The following is a 20,837-nucleotide window of genomic DNA, read 5'->3' on the forward strand; positions in this document are numbered from 1 at the left end:
ATTTATATAAAATGTCTAGAATAGAAAATCCAGAGAGCTGGAAAGGAGGTTAGTGGCTGCCAAAGGCTGAGGGGCTGGGGGTCAAGGAGTGACTGTTAATGGGATTCTTTTTAGGGTGATGAAAATGTTCTAGAATTAGATAGATCACGGTGATAGGTATATAACTCTGTGAATCTACTAACAATCACGGAATTGTACACTTTAAAGGGGTACATTTTTATGACATGAATTATTGTTTCAATAAAGCTGTTTTTAAAAGGTGATGAAATGAATGTTTACTGAGCATTGCTGGTGTCAGCTATTGTGATAGACACCTCTCTCTTTTTTTTTTTTTTTGGAGACAGAGTGTTGCTCTGTTGCCCAGGCTAGAGTGCAGTGGTGCAATTTCAGCTCACTGCAACCTCTGCCTCCTGGGTTCAAGCAAGTCTTGTGTCTCAGGCTCCCTGGTAGCTGGGATTACAGGAGCCCGCCACCACGTCCAGCTAATTTGTGTGTATGTGTTTTTAGTAGAGGTGGGGTTTCACCATGTTGGCCAGGCTGGGTCTTGAACCCCTGACCTCAAGTGATCCACCTGCTACAGCCTCCCAAAGTGTTGGTATTACAGGCGTGAGCCACCGCGCATGGCCTGTGCTAAGCATCCTATACACCCTTTCTCACTTACTCCCCATATAACCACTACCAACTTGGTTACTGACCTCATTTTCTAGATTACAAAAAAAACAAAAAACAAAAAACCCAACCTGAGTAAATGTGCATGAACACAAAGAGCTAAGCGGGGGCATAACGGGGATTCAAATTAAAGTCTAAGTAACTTTAAAGCTCACATTCTTTCATCACACTAGTATTTAAATGTACACAAGGTACAGAATTTGCAAGGAAGTTCTAGAACCTCAAATTTTATAAACAGTTTACTTTTAAGGATTGAACCCTTGTATCACCCAGATTGAAGACTACATGGGTTTCTTCAAAACAGACAACAGAGATTAATTTAAAACAACTACTTTATTAAAAAATAGCAAATCTCACAATACCTATTTAATTTCTTATCACTGGCCACTGGAAAACACACCAGCGTGTGTACGGATTGTCTAACGTAAACTGAAGCTGGGCTGCCACAAGACACCTGTGCATCATCAGCTTGCGATCAACACTGGAATAAGTTTGGTGAGCTCGGGAAAGAGAAATCCCTCAACCCCGTCAAGAACATTAGCACAATGCATTTCAAGTATAATCCCATAAGGCAACAATATGAAGCATAGCAGCACAATCTCTGCATCACATTTCCTGATTAAGCCTTCAACAAGGCCTAGGCCTCCAGTTATGGCGAATTACGGCGAGTCACATTTACTAAAAGCAGAATGTGAAAACGATCATTGCACTTGCACTTTAATTACTTTAATTCCTTGTTGTGGAAGATGATTCTGCTACTGGATTTGGCTGGAAAAGTAAAGACTGCTGCTTCTCTTCAAACCACAAGAAAGCAAACTGCATTCATTTTAGCTAGCAGAAGTATTTGGAACATCTTGTGCATCTGCCAAATGGAGTTTTTGTCTGAATTCATCAGTTAAGAAGATTTTCATTCTATAAGGGGTATTTCTTTTACATTTCTGAAAATTACATTCAGGAGCAAAGAGAAAGAGGTGTTTAAAAAAGAGATATGCTCAAAGGAAAAGCTCTTGTGTTGCTACTGAGACACTCAGTTGGGGTAAGACAACTTTTAAACGTAGTAAATTATAGACAGAATTTGAAGACTTTTTTTTTTTTTTAATTTTAGAGATAAGGACTCACTTTGTTGATCTGGCTGGAATGCAGTAGTACGATCATACTTCACTGCAGCCTCAAACTCCTGGGCTCAAGCAACCCTCCCACTTCAGCCTCCCAAAGGCACATGCCAACACACCTGGCTAATTACTCTTTGTTAGAGATGGGGGAGGAGTCTTGCTATGTTGCCCAGGCTGGTCTTGAACTCCTGGCCTCAAGCAACCTTCCTGCCTCGGTCTCCCAAAGTGCTGGGATTACAGGTGTGGGCCACCACACCTGGCCCAGAATTATTTTTAATGTGTCAATAATCATTTTCATAGTAAGGAGCTGATTAGAGACAAATATGACAAGACACTAGATTTAAAAAATCTTTTGAGAAGACACCACTTTATCATCTTTGGGAAAACAATTCTATTTAAAAGTCCAAAAATAAAATCATTACAGCTCTAAAATCTTTTCTATAATTCTCTTAACTGTTCCTCAAGAAGACTGGAAATAGGACGGGAATCTTGCATGGATTACTCATCCTTTCTTACGATCGCTGTCTTTCATTTTTCTCACTGACCTGTATTTATCCACCTGTTACTTATTTTTCAAAACCCAATTCAATGATATGAATACTCTGAAGGCAACTAAATGCTTGCAGTACATGTATGGCAGAGGTTGCAAAAATGTACAGACATAAGCATTGCCATCAAAGACATTCTCGTCCAGTTGGAAGGCTGAGATTTAACACACGTAAAAATCAACATCATAATATAGGGCAGAATGCTAGGTTAAGGTACAAATGAAACCCTTTATGGAAGTGGTCAGCTTGAATGTAACGTGATAAGGAGAACAAGGAGGTGAGAGTAAATCTAGGTAGGAGGTACAACCTGAACAAAGGCATTATGATGAGAATGAACATGATGTGTTTCTTGGGCATCCAGAAAACCAGCCTGAGGGGAATGAAAAAGAACGAAAAATATAACAGCATGTACAGGTTGTGACCAAATTATTAAGAACCTTTAAAATAGTTGACATGGTTTAAATAAATTAGTAAAAAATAGAAATGGCAGGAATAAAGTGATGTTTCCAGAATATTAATTTTGTAGCAATGCCTAAAGTTTAGAGCAACACTGTCCAATACTGGAATCACACCTGGAATCCCAGCACTTTGGGAGGCTCAGGTGGGAGGACTACTTGAGCCCAGGAGTTTGAAACCAATCTGGGCAACATAGCAAGAACCCATCTCTTAAAAAAGAAAAAAACAAACAAACAAAACAAAACAAAACTAAAAAACAGCTGGGCATAACATACACCTGTAGTCCCAGCTACTCAGGAGGCTGAGGTGGGAGATCAACTGAGCCCAGGGAGTCGAGGCTGCAGTGAGCCATATCATGTCACTGCACTCCAGCCTGGTGACAGAGCAAGGCCCTGTCTCAAAAATATATATATAATATTTTAAGAACTATTTCAACATGTAATCATTATAAAAATTGAGATATTTTATGTTCTTTTAAGACTATTAAGTCTTTGAAATGGCTTAGTGGCTACTATATTGAACAGTGCAACTCTACACCTGGAACAGAAAATTGAAAAAATATGGACTCAGGCGATGAGGTCCTGGATTATCATGCAGAGAGTGAAGGAAGAATAAAAGCAGAACTGATGATACTGATGATGCCTGACACTGTAATAAAGAGATGGCAAACAGACTTCATATCCAGATCCAGGCTCAGTGGCAGAGAATGCCATGTCTGATTAGTAATGTCTGCCATGGTCCTAGAAGGCATTTTAAAATATTCTTGAAGACTGAATTAACAGAGGCAGTCATGACAGAGAGGGAAATTATGAGGGGAAAGTTTAAGTACTGAGAGAACACCTATTACAGGTGAGGAAACTATGGTTGCCAGATTTTGTTCAAGGTCATATGGCTGCCTACCAAGCATTCCAAAGCCTACACTGTTGTATTATATAGGGTATTATGCTGCTATGTTTGTGGTGGCTAAATTCCACCACAGGTTGAGTCACAGAAAGTGGTAAAATAAAACAAAACAAAAAATTCTAAATGTTTAACAAAAACTCATTAAAAAGGGCTGAGCATGGTGGCTCACGCCTGTAATCCCAACACTTTGGGAGGCTGAGGCGGGCAGATCACCTGAGTCGGAAGTTCAAGACCAGCCTGGCCAACATGGTGAAACCCCATCTGTATTAAAAATACAAAAATTAGCTGGGCATGGTGGCAGGCACCTGTAATCCCAGCTACTCAAAAGGTTGAGGCAGGAGAATTGCTTGAACCTGGGAGGTGGAGGTTGCAGTGAGGCAGAGATTATGTTACTGTTTCAGCCTGGGCAACTGGGCAAGACCCGTCTCAAAACAAACAGACAAACGAAAAAACCACACAAAAGGATAGGAAATACTTAAGTGTCATGGCAGAGAAAGAATATAAAGCACTGAAGGAATACAGTAAAAAGAACTTCTTGCAGGAAAAGCCCCTTGATTAACTCAAATCTTACCCCCTTCTTTCTTTCTTGACAATAATCTTACATTAATCTCTCCCCACAGTTTCTGTAGCACCTTATTTTCTTCATCTGCAAAATGGAGGGCATAACACTACCTACTTCCAGGTAGGGCCAAATAAGATAATGCACATACCCCTTTATACAGTACTGGGAAAATAGTAAGTATTCATGAAGATTAGCTATTAATTGCCATTATAGGACTTCTATATACTTCTCGATTTCTTTTGCCCAGGCTGGAGTGCAATGGCACGATCCCTACTCACTGCAACCTCCGCCTCCCAGGTTCAAGCAATTCTTCTGCTTCAGCCTCCCAAGTAGCTGGGATTACAGGCGCCCTCCACCACACCTGGCTAATTTTTGTATTTTTAGTAGAGACAGGGGTTCAAGATGTTGGCCAGGCTGGTCTTGAGCTCCTGACCTCAAGTGATCCACTCACCTCAGCCTCCCACAGTGCTGGGATTACAGGCATGAGCCACTGTGCCTGGCCCCAATTTCTTAATTGTTGTTACTGCACAATTCAGCAGTTAATAACGGTTACAGACATGAGCCACCAAGCCTGGCCCCAATTTCTTAATTGTTGTTACTGCACAAATCAGCAGTTAATAACAGTATGAATATAATCTTATAGCAATAATAGTAATTTTTATACATATATTTTGGAAATTTTCACATATGCATCATCACATGTAGCAATTACCCTGTATTACAGAGAACACTCTGAGATGCTAAACAATTTGCCCAAGGTTACATGATCAAAATGTAGAACCAAACTTCAAAAAATTAAATCTCTACAACCAGTATCCTTTCTATGTCAATAACTGGTTCAAAGGGAATGTCTCACCTCTCAAATTATTTTATAGGCAGGATCATTTCTCATTGTTCTTTTGTACCTTACCATTGTGCCTGTTATGTTCAAAAGTACATTTTGAAAAGTTCTTAAAATAATTGCTCTCAATTTAAACGTCAAAACCTGAATATTCTACATGTGTCTTGGTGATCTCCTTTAAGTTAATCCTATAAAACACTAAGTACATTTAATTATGAAATGTCATTTCACAAGCTATGTAAGCATCCCTTGAAGCCTGCATTTTAATAATATCTAGTTTTCAATTTTATGCACCTAAAATATCCTATGTGATGATATTAAATTAAGTATAGTATATATGTCTGAATATCTCACTGCTGGTTAGCCTCAGAATCTAAGCTTCAAAATAATTTACATAGCAACTAACCTAATCCTTAGTTCTCATGATAAAAAACAACAATTTGTCTTAAAAATTCAAAAACAGTACAAAGCAAAGTAGAACAAACCAGAAGCAAAATTTCAGTATAAAAAACAACAAGAAAATTCCATTCGGAACCCAAAGCGGGTAGGGAATGGTGTCTCAGGACTGTAATCCCAGCACTTTGGGAGGTTCAAGTGGGAAGATCGCTTGAGCCTGGGAGGTTGAGACTGTGGTGAGCCGTGATCATGGCACTGCACTCCAGCCTAGGCCACTGAGTGAGTCCCTGTCTCTGAAAAAAAAAAACAAAAAAGAGAAAGAAAAGAAAAGAAAACCAAAGAGGAAGAGTGATGGCCCTAGGGAATAATCCTATGTGTCTTTTCACCATATCTAAAACTTGATTGAGACTATTCATCAGAAATTGTAAGTTGTAAACTTTTCACCGTTGATAGTAGGCAAAGGATACATGGAAGAATTCAATTCTTCTAACTGCAAAACAAATAAACAAATTTATTTTAATTTTATAAGATCAATATAAATAATTGTTAACTATTTGTTTTAAATAAATTATTTTCATTTAAGCTTTCTTGTGCTGCTCACGGTGACTCATGCTTATAATCCTGGCACTTTGGGAGGCCAAGACGGGAGAATTGCTTGAGCCCAGGAGCTCCAGACTAGCCTGGGCAACATGGTAAGACCTCATCTCTACAAACAATAAAAAAATTAGATAGGTGTGGTGATGCACACCTGAGGTCCAGCTACTTAGGAGGCTGAGGTGGGAGGACTGTTTGGGCCCAGGAGTTTAAGGCTGCAGTGAGTTCTGTTAGTGCCACTGCACTCCAGCCTGGGTGACAGAATGAGATACTGTGTCGGAAAAAAAAAAAAAAAAAAAAAAAATTTCTGTAAATGAAAAAGCAAAGTACTAAAGAAAAAAACTTTCAAAAAATTTTCAGGCTAAAAAATTCCTTTTTGCAAAAATAATTATAAAGTAGCATTAACATGTTTATGAAACAAGAATATGAGGAGAGAGGCCAGGCATGCTCTTGCCTGTAATCCCAGCACTTTGGAAGGCTGAGGGGAGAGGACTGCTTGAGCCCAGGAGTTTAAGACCAGCCTGAGCAACGTAACAAGATCCTGTCTCTACAAAAAAATAAAAAGAATATGAGCACAGAATGAAACTAGATTATAAAAACTGGAGTTTTATAAGTATTCCTAAAACCAGGCATAATAATAATCATCTCTAATAACAGTTTTTAAAAGAAAAAAATTGCCATTTTAATGATCAAAATCTTTAAAACCATCATAGATTACCAAAAGATTTCATGTCACTCAATTTTCTGTATGAGGTAGAATTCATCACCCCTTGTCTTAGTCTGTTTGGGTTGCTATAACAAACACCATAAACTGGTGGCTTATAAACAATAGAAATTTACCTCTTATAGTTCTACAGGTAGGAAAGTTCAAAATTAAGAAGTCAGCAGATCTGCTGTCTGGGGAGGGCATGAACCACTTCCTGGCTCATGCAACAGGAGGGCTTTCTCCCCGTGTCCTCACTTGGTAGAAGAGGCAGCAGGTTTCTCTTGGGCCTCTTTTATAAGGACATTAATCACATTCTTGCCTGAATCACCTACCAAAGGCCCCATCTCCTCCTACCATCACCTTCTAAGTTAAGATTTCAACATATGCTTTCTGGGGAGGACATAAACATTCAGACCACAGCATTTTTATCTTACAGAAGGAAAAATCTGAATTATAAAAATGTTAACTAAATGGCTCAATGTTGTTCAGTTATAACCCAAATGCAAACACTGAACTAAACGAAGGCTTTCTGGTTTCAAATTCAGTGTTCTTTTCACTATACCACTGTTATTCTGCTAAATTTATAGCAAATTATACTTATTATCTGTTAAGAGGAAAAAAAATGTAAAACATGAACTGGTAAGGCCGGGCACCGTGGGTCACACTTGTAATCCCAGCACTTGGGGAGGCCAGCGTGAGCAGATCACTTGAGTCCAGGAGTTCAAGACCAGCCTGTACAACATGGTGAAACCCCACCTCTCCTAAAAATACAAAAATTAGCCAGGCGTGGTGGTGCGTGCCTATAGTCCCAGCTACTTGGGGGTGCTGCGGCAGGAGGATGGCTCAGTTCAGGAAGTTGAGGCTGCAGTGAGCCGAGATGGCGTCACTGCACTCCAGCCTGGTGACAAAGTGAGACCCTGTCTCAAAAAACAAACAAACCATGAACTGCAAATGGAAATACTTGCAAGACTGAATATGACAGACATGAAATAAAAAGATTATAGACTCGAAATAGTGAAAGTATTGGCATACAAGTTCTCTCACATTTACTTATTCAAAAGAGAGAAAACAGTAGAAATTAACCCTTTTGTCAACAGTTAATAGGGAATCTAAAACTAATGTGTTGAATTCAATTTTATTTATTTTGTTCCAAAAGGATTTAAAGAGGCAAATTTAATTAACATTTCTCAGTGTAACAATCATACCTCGTGTTATGTGCTAAACTGTGTACCCTCCAAAATTCATGTTTCAGTCCTCACCCCCAGTATCTCAGAATGTGAGTAGATTTGAAGACGGGGTTTTAAAGAGGTAATTAAGTCACAATGAGGTTGTTAGGGTAGGCACTCATCCAATGTGACTGGCAGGAAGAGCAAAGTTGGGCACTTGGCATAGAGGAAGAAGCCATGTGAACATGACGGCTACTACAAACTGAGAGGCCTCAGAAAAAATGCAGCCCTGCCACCCTGAGCTCCAACTTTAGCCTCCGGAATTGTGAGAAAATAAATGTCTGTTGTTAAAGCCACCCAGTCTGTGGTACTTTGTTTTGGCAGCCCTAGCAAAGTAATACATATGGCAATGTACTAAATTAGCAGAAATACCAAATGTAGCTCTGTATTTAAAAACAAGTAACCACCACCTGAGTAAATAACACAAAATGTATTAATCACATCAGGAAAGGTCTTTTTGACTACTATCTTCTGTATCTTAAGATTTTATTATATCTGTACAGAAGCAAATATTTTGCTTTCAGATTTGCCAGCATCTGTATTCTGAGAATACATACTTAGATGTAAATATGATAACTTCCTTGGAACATATTTCTTGAAAAAAAAAGAGGAAAGTTTTTACAACATGGATGAAACCTGAACATTAAGTAAAATAATCCACTTAGGCCACATACTGTATAATTCCAGTGATATGAAATGTCCACAATAGGCAAATCCATAAAGGCAGAAAGTAGAGTAGGGGTTGCTAGGGGATGAGAAGAGGGGAGAATTGAGAGGTACAGGGTTTCTTTTTGGGATGGTGAACATGTTCCGCAATTCAACAGCGATCTGCACAACACTGTGAATATGCTAAAAACCGTGTGATTGTATAAATTAAAATAGTTCAAAGGGTAAATTTTTTTGCAATAAAATTTTATTTTAAAGAACAAAGAAAAAGAATTACACTTACATCTGACAGAAGCCTATCCAGATTGGAGTCACTGGCTGTTTTTCTCTTATCCTCAGGAAGTTCCTCTAACTCCCCATAGAGCTCCAAATTCAAGCGAGCTAATTTCTCCTGCATTCCCCGAACATGTTCCATCTGTTCAATGGAACATTCATTTCCTTGGGAACATTCCAGAACATTAATAATGATTAGGACAGTTCAAACTAACAGCATTGAGTAAAAACACTTAAACTCTAGGTGCTCTAAAAGAAACAGGTTTTCTTTCTTCTGTAAATTAGATAATTATTAATATTTTCTGTGTTTAATAACAAATCAAATTTCTGACCAGGAAAACAATGACCAACCTAAGAAATGACCTTGGGTACTAAAGAAAATCATATAGGAAATATTTCAGGCCAGGCGTGAAATATTATAGGCTCACGCCTGTAATCCCAGTACTTTGGGAGGCTGAAGCAGGTGGATCATGAGGTCAGGAGATCAACACCATCCTGGCCAACATGGTGAAACCTAGTCTCTACTAAAAACACAAAAGTTAGCTGGGCATGGTGGCGCACACCTGTAGTCCCAGCTATTCGAGAGGCTGAGACAGGAGAATCGCTTGAACCCAGGAGGCAGAGGTTGCAGTAAGCTGAGATCGTGCCCCTGCACTCCACCCTGGCAATAGAGCGAGACTCGGTCTCAAAGAAAAAAAAAAGAAAGAAAAGCATATAGGAAACATTTCTTTTTAAAAAGAAAAATCAGGCTGGGCATGGTGGCTCATGCCTATAATCCCCACACTTTGGGAGGTTGAGGCAGTAGGACTGCTTGAGCCCAGGAGTTCAAGACCAGCCTGGCAACATGGCAAGACCCTACCCCTACAAAAATATTTTTAGAAAAACACACATTAGGTAGGCATGGTGGTGCATGCCTCTGGTCCCAGCTACTCAGGAGACTGAGGCAGGAGGATTGCTTGAGCCCAGCAGGTGAAGGCTGCAGTGAGCTGTGTTCAAGCCACTGTACCCAAGCCTAGGTAACAGAGTGAGACCCTGTAAAAAGAAAAAAGAAAGAAAGAAAGAAAATCATCCCTTAAGTAGAGAAAATATGTTTTCTTCAACAGTAATATAATATGTAGAAGCAAAACAGAACCATCTAATCATGTCATTTGACAACTACCGTTTTAATTGAGTGACCCAACATTTTACAATAATTTGAGTGAAATTAAGAGTTCTAGGCCCAAGTGGCTCATGCCTGTAATCCTAGCACTTTGGGAGGCCAAGGCTAACGGATCCCTTGAACCCAGGAGTTTGACATCACCCTGGGCAACATGGTGAAACCTTGTCTCTACTAAAAATACAAAAAAATCAGCCAATTAGCCAGGCGTGGTGCTATGTGCCTGTAATCCCAGCTACTTGGGAGGCTGAGGTGGGAGGATCACATAAGCCTGGGGAGGTTGAGGCTGCAGTGAACCATGATCACACCACTGCACTCCAGCCTGAGTAACAGAGCGAGACCCTGTCTCAAAAAAAAGAAAAAAAAAAATAGAGTTCTGGCTGGGCACGGTGGCTCACACCTGTAATCTTAATACACTTTGAGAGGCCAAGGTGTGAGAACTGCTTGAGTCCAGGAGTTGAAGACCAGTCTATGAAACATGGCAAAACCTCATCTCTATAAAAAATACAAAAATTAGCTGGGTGTGGTGCTGTATGCCTGTAGCACCAGCTACTTGGGAGGCTGAGGTGGGAGGATGGCTTGAGCCCAAGGAGGCTGAGGCTGCAGTGAACTGTGATCATACCACTGCACTCCAGCCTGGGTGACAGAGAGAGACTCTATCTCAAAAAAAAAAAAAAGTTCAATAACGACTTCAAATGTGAATCATTTTGCCAACCAATTATGTATTCTCCCTTTAAGAAATATTAAAATATTTATGAAACATGAAAAATGTTATGAAGCATGAGCAACACTATGTAATATTTTTAATTGTATACATAGTTGTCAAGACAACTTAATTGCTAAAGGATAGGTCTTACATTATGTATTGACCAAGAGTCCTCTGAAGTAACATTATCTGCCCAGAGCAACTAATTTATACACATAACATATTATCTTTTCATTCAGTTTAAGTACAGACTCTGCAATCCCTTGACAGTATAATTTTTTCAAAAAAAACCTTTCTATTTTTCCTAAAGGTACTATATAGGTAAAATATACCTCAGCTAAAGTTGAAGAACATATCCTGAATAAATATGAATTGATGTAAATTATACTAGTTTCCTCTAGCCAGCTTTATAACATCTTCATAAATGGACTATACTATATTATGTTAAGGACTACTAATATTGAAGCTAGTTATGGCTCTCTCAAAATCGTCCTTTCTTCACAGTAAAATATGTCATATTTCCTCTATTTTAGTCACGTTTTTCAACATTAGTAATCTGGAAGGTCAAGTGGAAGAAACAGAAATATCTCAAGATATGTGTTTGTGTGTACGTATGTTTGTGTATATGTATGTACATGTACAGTAAAAATATAAAGAGGTAGAAATCATACGGGAAAAGATGAGAGTCGGAGGACGGATCTAGGTGACCCACCATGAGAACAATAGAAGCTTCAGAGGCTAAAAAGGAAGAGATGGAAGAAAAATAATAAACAATAGAAAATATGTTACGTGAGATGAAAGATGAGTCAGCAGATATGAAGGGCTCACTGATTCCCAGGCAGATTGATGAGAAAAGACACAGTCCTAAGCATATCCTGGAAAATGCCTAACCTTTAAAGATAAAAGAAAAACATCTTTTAATCATCGAGACAGAAAAATATAAATTACCTGCTAAGAATGAATCTGACTGGCAATGGAATTCTCATCTGCAACACTTATTATGAAGAGTAATCAGTAGGATAACAGACAAAGACAAGAAACGACTTCAATCCAAAAACACAGAGGCAACATAGAGTAGGGGAGGAAAGGTGCTGGGAAAAAGCAAAGACATGGAAGTGGTCCAAAGATACATCGTAAGGGTTGGAGGGAAGAATGGAGAAGAGAAGGGAAGTGAAAATACTCTGAAGATACCACCTTACTGGGATGGGCTAAAGCAAGGAGGTAGGGTACAATAAAGTATTTTTGTGAAATAAATAATGAATGCGCTTTTAATGTCTTCTTTTCAAATATTAGCATAACCAAGACTGGAAACCCAGAAACTATGAAAAAAAAGATACAGACATGTTTGAGAATGCAAAAAGTAAAAATTTTTACAAAGTTAAATATACCATAAACAAAGTGCACAGACACAACAAATTTGGTAAACAAAAATAAATACATAATAGAGGTCAGACGGTTAGTATCTAAAACATAAAGGGCTCTTTACAAGTGACAACAACAAAAGGATAAATAACCAAGTAGAAAACTGACAGAAGGTCCTGAAAAGGATCTATCAAACAATCTACCAAACACACATGGATCTTCAAACTCAATTGCCATAAAAGACATCTCACTTAACACCAAGAGACAGGCAAAAATTAAAAGACGAATAATACCTACTGCTTGGTGGGAATTCAAGGAAAAGCATTCTTTCATAAATTGTTTATGGAACCTAGAAGTGCAGTATTGTTTTTCTTTGCAAAGCAATCTGCATACTTCTATTAAAGTTAAAATTACATATATACTTTGACCCAGCAATCCCACTCATGAGAATCAATCCCAGAAGAACAGAAGCACCAGCCTAAAGACCTATGTAAAAAGATGTTCACTACGCCATTGTGTTTGGTGGCTCAAAATAAGAAACAAAGTAATGCCTCTCAATAGGGACATGGTTGAATAAACTAGAGTATATTCACAACTTGGAATATCATATTGTCATTAAAAAAGAATGAACTAGAGCCATCCTAGGTGCATTAGAGAGATTTCCATCAGATATTCTTTAGTGCAGGAAAGCAAGATACAGAATATCTTATATAAGATACCATTTGTATTAAATAATGAAAATAAAAATATGAAAAGATATATACCTGGATTGCTAACAAATGGTTGGGATGAGGGGAAGTGGAAGTAGCAGAAGGGATAAGGAAGGGAATGGGGAAGTCAAGTAACAAAAACATGGGGGAGGGAAAGAATACTTTAAAAAATCAATACGTATGTGGACATTTATGCATTTGTATAAGATTATACATCTTCTAAAATACTGGGGAAGTTAAAAAAAATTTTTTAAAGATTATGCATATTATTGAAATTGCCTTTTAAAATATTGAGAAATAGGCCAGGTGCGGTGGTTCATGCCTGTAAGTAATCCCAGCACCTTGGGAGGCTGAGGCGGGCAGATCAGGAGGTCAGAAGATGGAGACCATCCTGGATAACACGGTGAAACCCCATCTCTAGTAAAAAATACAAAAAATTAGCCAGCCGTGGTGGCACACGGCTGTAGTCTCAGCTACTCGGGAGGCTGAGGCAGGAGAATCACTTGAACCCGAGAGGTGGAGGTTGCAGTGAGCTGAGATCGCGCCATGGCACTCTAACCTGGGCGATAGAGCCAGACTCTGTCTAAAAAAAAAAAAAAAAAATTGGGAAATAATCTTATCATTAGAAAAGCTTACAAATAAGTTCCAAACTGCACATGAAAATCTGACTATCTTTTGTGAACTCTGTGACTATCAAAAAATACCTATTCAGAATTTTTAATGGGACAATCAGTTAACCATTCTTATATCCTCATGAAAAAAACAAGAAAACTGGATTCTTTTAATTCCTAACTTTAAATCAGGAATCCTGGGAAAGAAACAAGTTTAAGCTTAGGAGGGTAAGGGAAAATGATCTTGATACTTTCAAAATGAAGACACTAAGTCTAAAATATTTTAACTGACCAAGACTGTCCCTCTTATTTGTTAAACCTGCAAGATACTTATTCCATAATAGCAATACTACTTTAACATTTCAACTAACCCTCCCTCTTTAAAAAAAAAAACTTTTTCCCAGAAGTTTTAGAAGGCAAATTATATTCTAANCATTCTTATATCCTCATGAAAAAAACAAGAAAACTGGATTCTTTTAATTCCTAACTTTAAATCAGGAATCCTGGGAAAGAAACAAGTTTAAGCTTAGGAGGGGAAGGGAAAATGATCTTGATACTTTCAAAATGAAGACACTAAGTCTAAAATATTTTAACTGACCAAGACTGTCCCTCTTATTTGTTAAACCTGCAAGATACTTATTCCATAATAGCAATACTACTTTAACATTTCAACTAACCCTCCCTCTTTAAAAAAAAAAACTTTTCCCAGAAGTTTTAGAAGGCAAATTATATTCTAAGACAAAATCTAGGATGATTGCCTTTATGCCTGTGGGTTGTTTTTTTCTTAAAAGAAACTGGCACTTTGAAAAGGAGAGTAAAATACACACAGAAAATAGGATGCAAACATCTTAGAGAAAAAAATAGTAGAGAAACATCTACTGCTTACCAAATGCTTGAAGTTTTCCAGAGTGGAAATCATTCAAAAGACTGAGCAGCCCTCTCTCCATCTCCTGAACATCTGAGACATCAGTGAGGAAGGAGTGCTGAATCGGAGTTGACTGAGCGCCTTTTCCCTCTCCACCCTGAGGTTTGGTCTTTTCTTTCATCACTCTGTAAAGACGATGCAATTAACTTTAATTCTATCTTTTTAGGCTCGTCTAGATTAAGCTTCTGCTGAATTTTTTAGTGAAGTAAATGGAATTTCCCTTAAAAGCCAGAAATCAAATAGAGTCAATACTAAATAAAACAGAAACTCCAAGCTAGAAACCAAAAGAAAAAAGAGGTTGTGAAAAACCTCAAACAAATGTCTAAAATATAACTACGAAGGCATAGAAAAAGTTTGATTAAAGCATTGATATAATACGCTAATTCTTTGGACTGCAGAAAAGAAAACTTGTCTCTATTATCGTATGTTTTACATTTCATTTCTCAGTAAAACATATTACACCTTTCCCTTCTAAACTTTATTTGTTCCTTGAACTCTCAGTAGTTCTACAAGTGGTTATGGGGTCCCTACTCTGTAGCCGACATTATCCACAGACGCCCAGTCTAAGGAGAAGGGAAGATATTTAAATTCATAATCACCATGTAATGGAATACTAAAAACTTGTTATCATCCTTGACTCCTCCAACTTCCTAAGGCTCCTACATGCAGTCGTGAAGTCCTATCAATTATACCCACAAAATATCTAATCTCTCCAGTTCTCTTTCTCCTCTGCCGCCATCCCATCTCTTAACCAAAGCGCTTCCCAACCAGTCTCCCTATCTCTGTGTGTGATCCCTGATCTCCCTTTTCTCCCCACTGGGCAGCCAAGTCCATTTCTAAAAAGTAAAATCAGATCATATAATTTGCTTAATTAAAAATGCTTCCGTAGGCCAGGCATGGTAGCTCACGCCTGTAATCCCAACAGTTTGGGCAGCCCAGGCAGGAGGATGACCTGAGGTCAGGAGTTCAAGACCAACCTGGCCAACATGGCGAAACCCTGTCTCTACTAAAAATATAAAAATTAGCCTGGTGTGATGGCGCACACCTGTAGTCCCAGCTACTCAGGAGGCTGAGGCAGGAGAATCCCTTGAACCCAGGATGTGGAGGTTGCAGTGAGCTGAGATTGTACCCCTGCACTTCAGCCTAGGAAACAGAGCGAGACTCCGTGTCAAAAACAAAAAAAAAAACAAAAAAAAAAACTGTAGTAGCTTTGCATTGCCTGCTGAATATAATCTAATATCCCTAAGAAACCCTATCCTCCCTTGTCTATGCTCTAGACACTGAATCTCTTTAGTTTCCTAGAAATCCATTCTCTTATCTTCTTACGTGCTAATCCTCTGCCTACATTAGCATCCTTCCACTTACTGCCATCTTTGGCACACTACCTCCCACACATCTTCAAGTCTCAGTTTAAATGCTACTTCCTCAGGAGGGCCTTTTTGGAACCCCTAGACAATATTAGTCCTTATTACACATGTCTGGCATATACCAGGCTCTCAAATGCTTGAGTGATGATGTTATGCACACTGTGATACAGGAAGAGAGAGAAGCAGTTCGTTCAGCCTGAGGCCAACCAGAGAAGGCTTCCTAAAAGTGGTAAGTGAGCGAAGACTTAAAGAACAAGTAGCGGCTAAATAGGCAAAATGGGAGAAAGAGTAATGCACAGGACAAATCCTGATATGGAAGTATATTCAGTACTCAATTTTTACATAATGTTGAATGAAGACATCTTCAACACAGCTGTCCTCACCACAATAAGGATAAGATAAATAGGGTATACCAGGGAAGGTAGGGGAGGGGGGAAAAAAGAAACAGACTATCATATGAAAGAAGTTTAGAATAGATACATTGTGGACAGTAGGTCAATAACAGTTCTTCCCAAAGCAAGGGCTGCATTTTATATATTATATACATTATATAATACATCGTTACTCAAAGTGCTGCCCACAGAATCAATTTCACTTGTGAGCTTCTTAGAAATGCTCATCTGAAGCCCCGCATCCCACAATGATGCGGAATCTGTATTCTAAAAAAATCCCTGAAAGATCCATATTCACATTTAAAATCTGAGATAAACTATTACAGAGCATAAGGTTTCAGCATGACAAACGTATTTTTTTCCTCTCAAATTTAGAAGTTTTCTCCAAGTAAAGTTTCACATCAATTCATCAATTAATAACCCTCTCAGAAAACAAACACAAAAGATAAAACAAAAACCTGTTGATTCCTGCTTCAATGTTATTTCACACTCTCACTCTATGTTAACATAATTCAACAATAAAGAGGGCACACAGTGAAATAATACTACGTGCAAAGGCCCACTGTAAGTACTGTCAGGCACACAATGATGATCCCGGCCCTCAGAAGCCTACATCTACAAGAGCGTATAGAAATAAAACTACCAGTAAAAATGACAATGATACAAATAAACTGCTTTTAAAAATATAGCAAAAGGAGTGATTACTTTTAAAATCTCTTGGTTTTCTTTTTCCACCAACTGTAAACTTATTCAAAATCTGACCCTAATTAAACTCCTCCACGATGAAAACCCCATTCTGATAATTTATTTGAAGGAAATCCTCAAACCTCAAAACTCCTGTTTATCATTTGGTACTCATTGGAATACTTCTTTCAAATGTTCTCTTGTCTTTGGCTATGTCCCTTTTGTTTCCATAAAGAGAGATCATCATCAAGGCAGTAATCTCATCTTTTATTAGGTGTAAACCCAGTGGCTACAGAATGCAACAGGCATTTCCTTAGCTAACTTGCCAGGGTGAGACTGGATGTGAGCGTAAATTTATTTAATAATTAGAAGATTGACATTACACAACACTTTTTTTCTCTAAAGCTATAATCTTTCCTTCCAAATATCTAATACTATAAAATACTCACATACATATAACAGTAACATATAACATAGTTAAACTTGTCACTTGTTTCCTTTAAATATCCTGAGTGCAAATGATGTTCACCAAATATTAATAATGATTATTTCTAGGTGGTAGAATTTTGCATTTTGAATTTCTTCTTTGAATTTTCCTGTGTTTGAATTTTATGAAAACACAAATTATTTACACAAAAACAATGACATCATTATTTTTTAGAAATAAAAACTGCAAGCTGGGTGTGGTGGCACCCACCTGCAGTCACAGCCCCTCAAGACTAAAAAAGTGTTTTAAGAAGTTGAGTCAGGATTTACTTTAATGGCATTTTACTGTGAACATGTAAAATAAAAGAATTCACCTTTTTAACTTTGGTCGCTGTGAAGCTGACTGTGATGCAGGATTTGAAAACCCTGTGCTTTTACTCACTGGAATGGCATTTTTTTTGGCATTGACAACCTGAGTACAGTGGGCACTAAAAGACTTAGGACTCCTCCTCTTCACTTTCCGCTCTTCCATTGTTTTAAGTTCCTTATTGCACCACGGCCAGCTTCTTAAGACCTAAATAAGGAAATAATACAATTATATATGTATGCTATAATATGCAAACATGAAAGAAATTCAAAGACCCATTTCACAGGTCAAAAGAGGATCAAGAATTCCAGAGGGCATAAGAGAAAGTTAGAAAATGGGTCTCTGAAGTTTAATCTACTCCACTATGTACCCATAAGCCCCTAGTAAATTGTCTGGTAGACAGTTTTGTTGTTGTTGTTTTGTTTTTTACCATTTTCTTTATTCCCTCATCCTACAAATATTTACTGATTCTCTTCCACAAGCCAGACACTATTGTGGGCATTGGGGAGACGGCACTGAACAAAACAAGATGTTTGCCCTCAAGAAGCCTACATTTTACAAGGGGAACAATATACAAACAATAAACAAATGATCCACATAATATTCCCGGCCTGATTCAAGCTTCAGGTGGCCTTTAGGTCTCTCTTCCAAAATGTATGCTCAAGAAGAACCAACTAGATTCAAACAGATGTATAACTGTCAGGGGGATTTTAATCAGCACTTTTTTTTTTTTTTTTTTTTTTGAGACGGAGTCTGGCTCGGTCGCCCAGGCTGGAGTGCGGTGGCCGGATCTCACTCACTGCAAGCTCCGCTCCCGGGTTCACGCCATTCTCCTGCCTCATGCCTCCCAAGTACTGGGACTCGACAGGCGCCCCGCCTCGTCGCCGCGGCTAGTTTTTTTTTTTGTATTCTTTAGTAGAGACGGGGTTTCACCGTATTAGCCAGGAGGCTTCGATCTCCTGACCTTGTGGATCCGCCGTCTCAGGCCTCCCAAAGTGCTTTTGGGATTACAGGCTTGAGCCCAACCTGCGCCCGGCCTAATCAGCATTTAAAAAATCAAATAGAAGCCTTACTTCAAACTACTAAACAGAAATCAGTTTCTAGCTAGGGCTAACAATAATTCTAGCATGGTGATCAAGGGAAGTTCTAGAAAATCAAACTTGTTTGTTGCCTATTTTGAATATACTTTGTCTAACCATTTCCAAACAAACATGAATTTTATGATACATATTTGGTTTTGCCCGTATCAAAAAAAGTTAACAATGTGAAGTTACAGACGGCCCTTCCATGGGGAATATGTGTAAGGCCTCCTAGTTATCCCTACACAATCCCCTTACTTTATGTATTAATCCGCTCTATTTTCTAACATCTATCTATTTAAAAATACCCTTCCAGCCGGGCGCGGTGGCTCACGCCTCTAATCCCAACACTTTGGGAGGCCGAGGCGGGCGGATGAAAAGGTCAAGAGATCGAGACCATCCTGGCTAACACGGTGAAACCCCGTCTCTACTAAAAACACAAAAAAATTAGCTGGGCGTGGTGGCGGGGGCCTGTAGTCCCAGCCGCTCGGGAGGCTGAGGCAGGAGAATGGTGTGAACCTGGCGGGCGGAGCTTGCAGTGAGCCGAGATCGCGCCACTGCGACAGAGAGAGACTCCGTCTCAAAACAAAACAACAAAAACAAAAAACCCTTCCATATTTTATTTGTGCATAGTGTTAAAGTTTTCTTAACTTCATCATTTCATGTATGGTAAGATGAAGAATTTATATGGCTATCTACCTCATCAGGTTGTAAATTGCCTTCTAGAAACATTAGGCCGTTTTTTGCATGTTGTGTTTAAGCATGCCATGACCATTCAATAAGATTCAAACCCATTGCTGTCGCTTAAAATAATTATTTGAGAAATTCAATGAAAATTTTTTTCCTTTTGCCTGGACTTAGTGCCACTGGCACTGGAATTTAAACCACTCAGCTTAAATTGGCTGACGCTAGACAATCACAACTGGAGCTACAATACTTCCAAAGAAGAGGCTTTCTGGGAAAGGCTCCAGTGCCCAGTCTCTAATCCCAGATACCACTGAGTGTCAATCCACTTAAACCTTGGCTAACAATTTTTCTTTTAAGAATAATTTTGGTAACAACAGTAATTCTGGTGTTGTTTCAACATGCAACACAAACGAAAGTCTGAAAGATGACTGAATAGAGACGATGGGATATTAGTTCTCCGAAGAGGCAAGGATCTGTAAAAATTTATGATACGCATAAACACGCTGGCCTGAAATTTCACGATGCTAATACGCACTTGGTGGTACAAGAGAAAAAAAAAATCTAGGAAGTAAAGCAATGCAAATAAACCAATGGTGGTCTAAACCACAATATTCTGGAGAGCCAGCACTCGCGATTTCCTCGTTTTTGGAAAGTCACCTCTGTCACAAGAGCACTGAAACCCTTCTTGTATATCAACAGCAAAGAATGTTTTAGAGAAGGCATAAGTAAACTGCTCATAGTTACTTATTCACACAGTGGTTTTAAGTGCCAAGTCTTGCCTCCAAGCAGTACCCCTGGAGGTCCCTCTTGACATCACCTCACTCCCCTTCCCCAATCTGCCTAAGCGATGACCCTTCACCGCTCAGTACCCAGCAGTGACCAGAGTGGTGGGAAAGGCCTAAAGGGACAGGTTGCGGAGGTTCCTTTGCTTCCACTACATACCTGAAGAAGGGTATTGGGGCCCCCTTCCGCAACCCGCAAAGACCCGACAGCCTCAGAAGCCACCGCCGCAGCCACAAGCACAGCCCGGGTCACATCCCGGGACCCGCGCCTCCGCAGCTCCCTTTGTTTACGGAAGTGACGTAGAGGCACGGCCTGCATGCCCCAAGCGGAAGCCCCGCCTTTTCCCGCTCCTCCAGTGTCACTCTTGTCTCCGCCCTCGGCATTTCATTGTTTCCCCTGTCCTGCCTTTAGCTGTAACTCCGGCGGGCATGGAAAGGAAGACTCATAGTTGGGCGTGTCGTTTTAGGCTCTGTGACCCAGGAGCAAGACGCAATAAGCAGGTGCAGTGGAAGTAGAAACGTGCAATGCAGTACCCTTCCCGGAAGCTACTCAGCGCTTTGGTGCGTGTCAGATCCCTAAGAACTACAATTCCCAGAATGCTGTTCGAGCACGCCCGAAGGCGGAACCAGA

At 39.2% G+C, this 20,837-nt stretch overlaps 1 protein-coding gene across 1 annotated transcript; it reads right to left on the reverse strand.

Moving 5' to 3' along the window:
• Positions 1–983: 983 nt before the first annotated feature.
• Positions 984–20,676, reverse strand: CCDC28A (coiled-coil domain containing 28A). Its single transcript, XM_017848985.1, is given in 7 exon segments — positions 984–1,551; positions 5,955–5,977; positions 8,963–9,117; positions 14,384–14,547; positions 17,666–17,865; positions 20,367–20,518; positions 20,521–20,676. Coding segments are annotated over 7 exon segments (819 nt in total). The 5' UTR covers positions 20,591–20,676; the 3' UTR covers positions 984–1,496.
• Positions 20,677–20,837: the final 161 nt, after the last annotated feature.

Source organism: Rhinopithecus bieti, unplaced genomic scaffold (assembly GCF_001698545.2).
Source record: "Rhinopithecus bieti isolate Rb0 unplaced genomic scaffold, ASM169854v2 scaffold_31173, whole genome shotgun sequence".
Classification (NCBI taxonomy): Eukaryota; Metazoa; Chordata; class Mammalia; order Primates; family Cercopithecidae; genus Rhinopithecus; species Rhinopithecus bieti.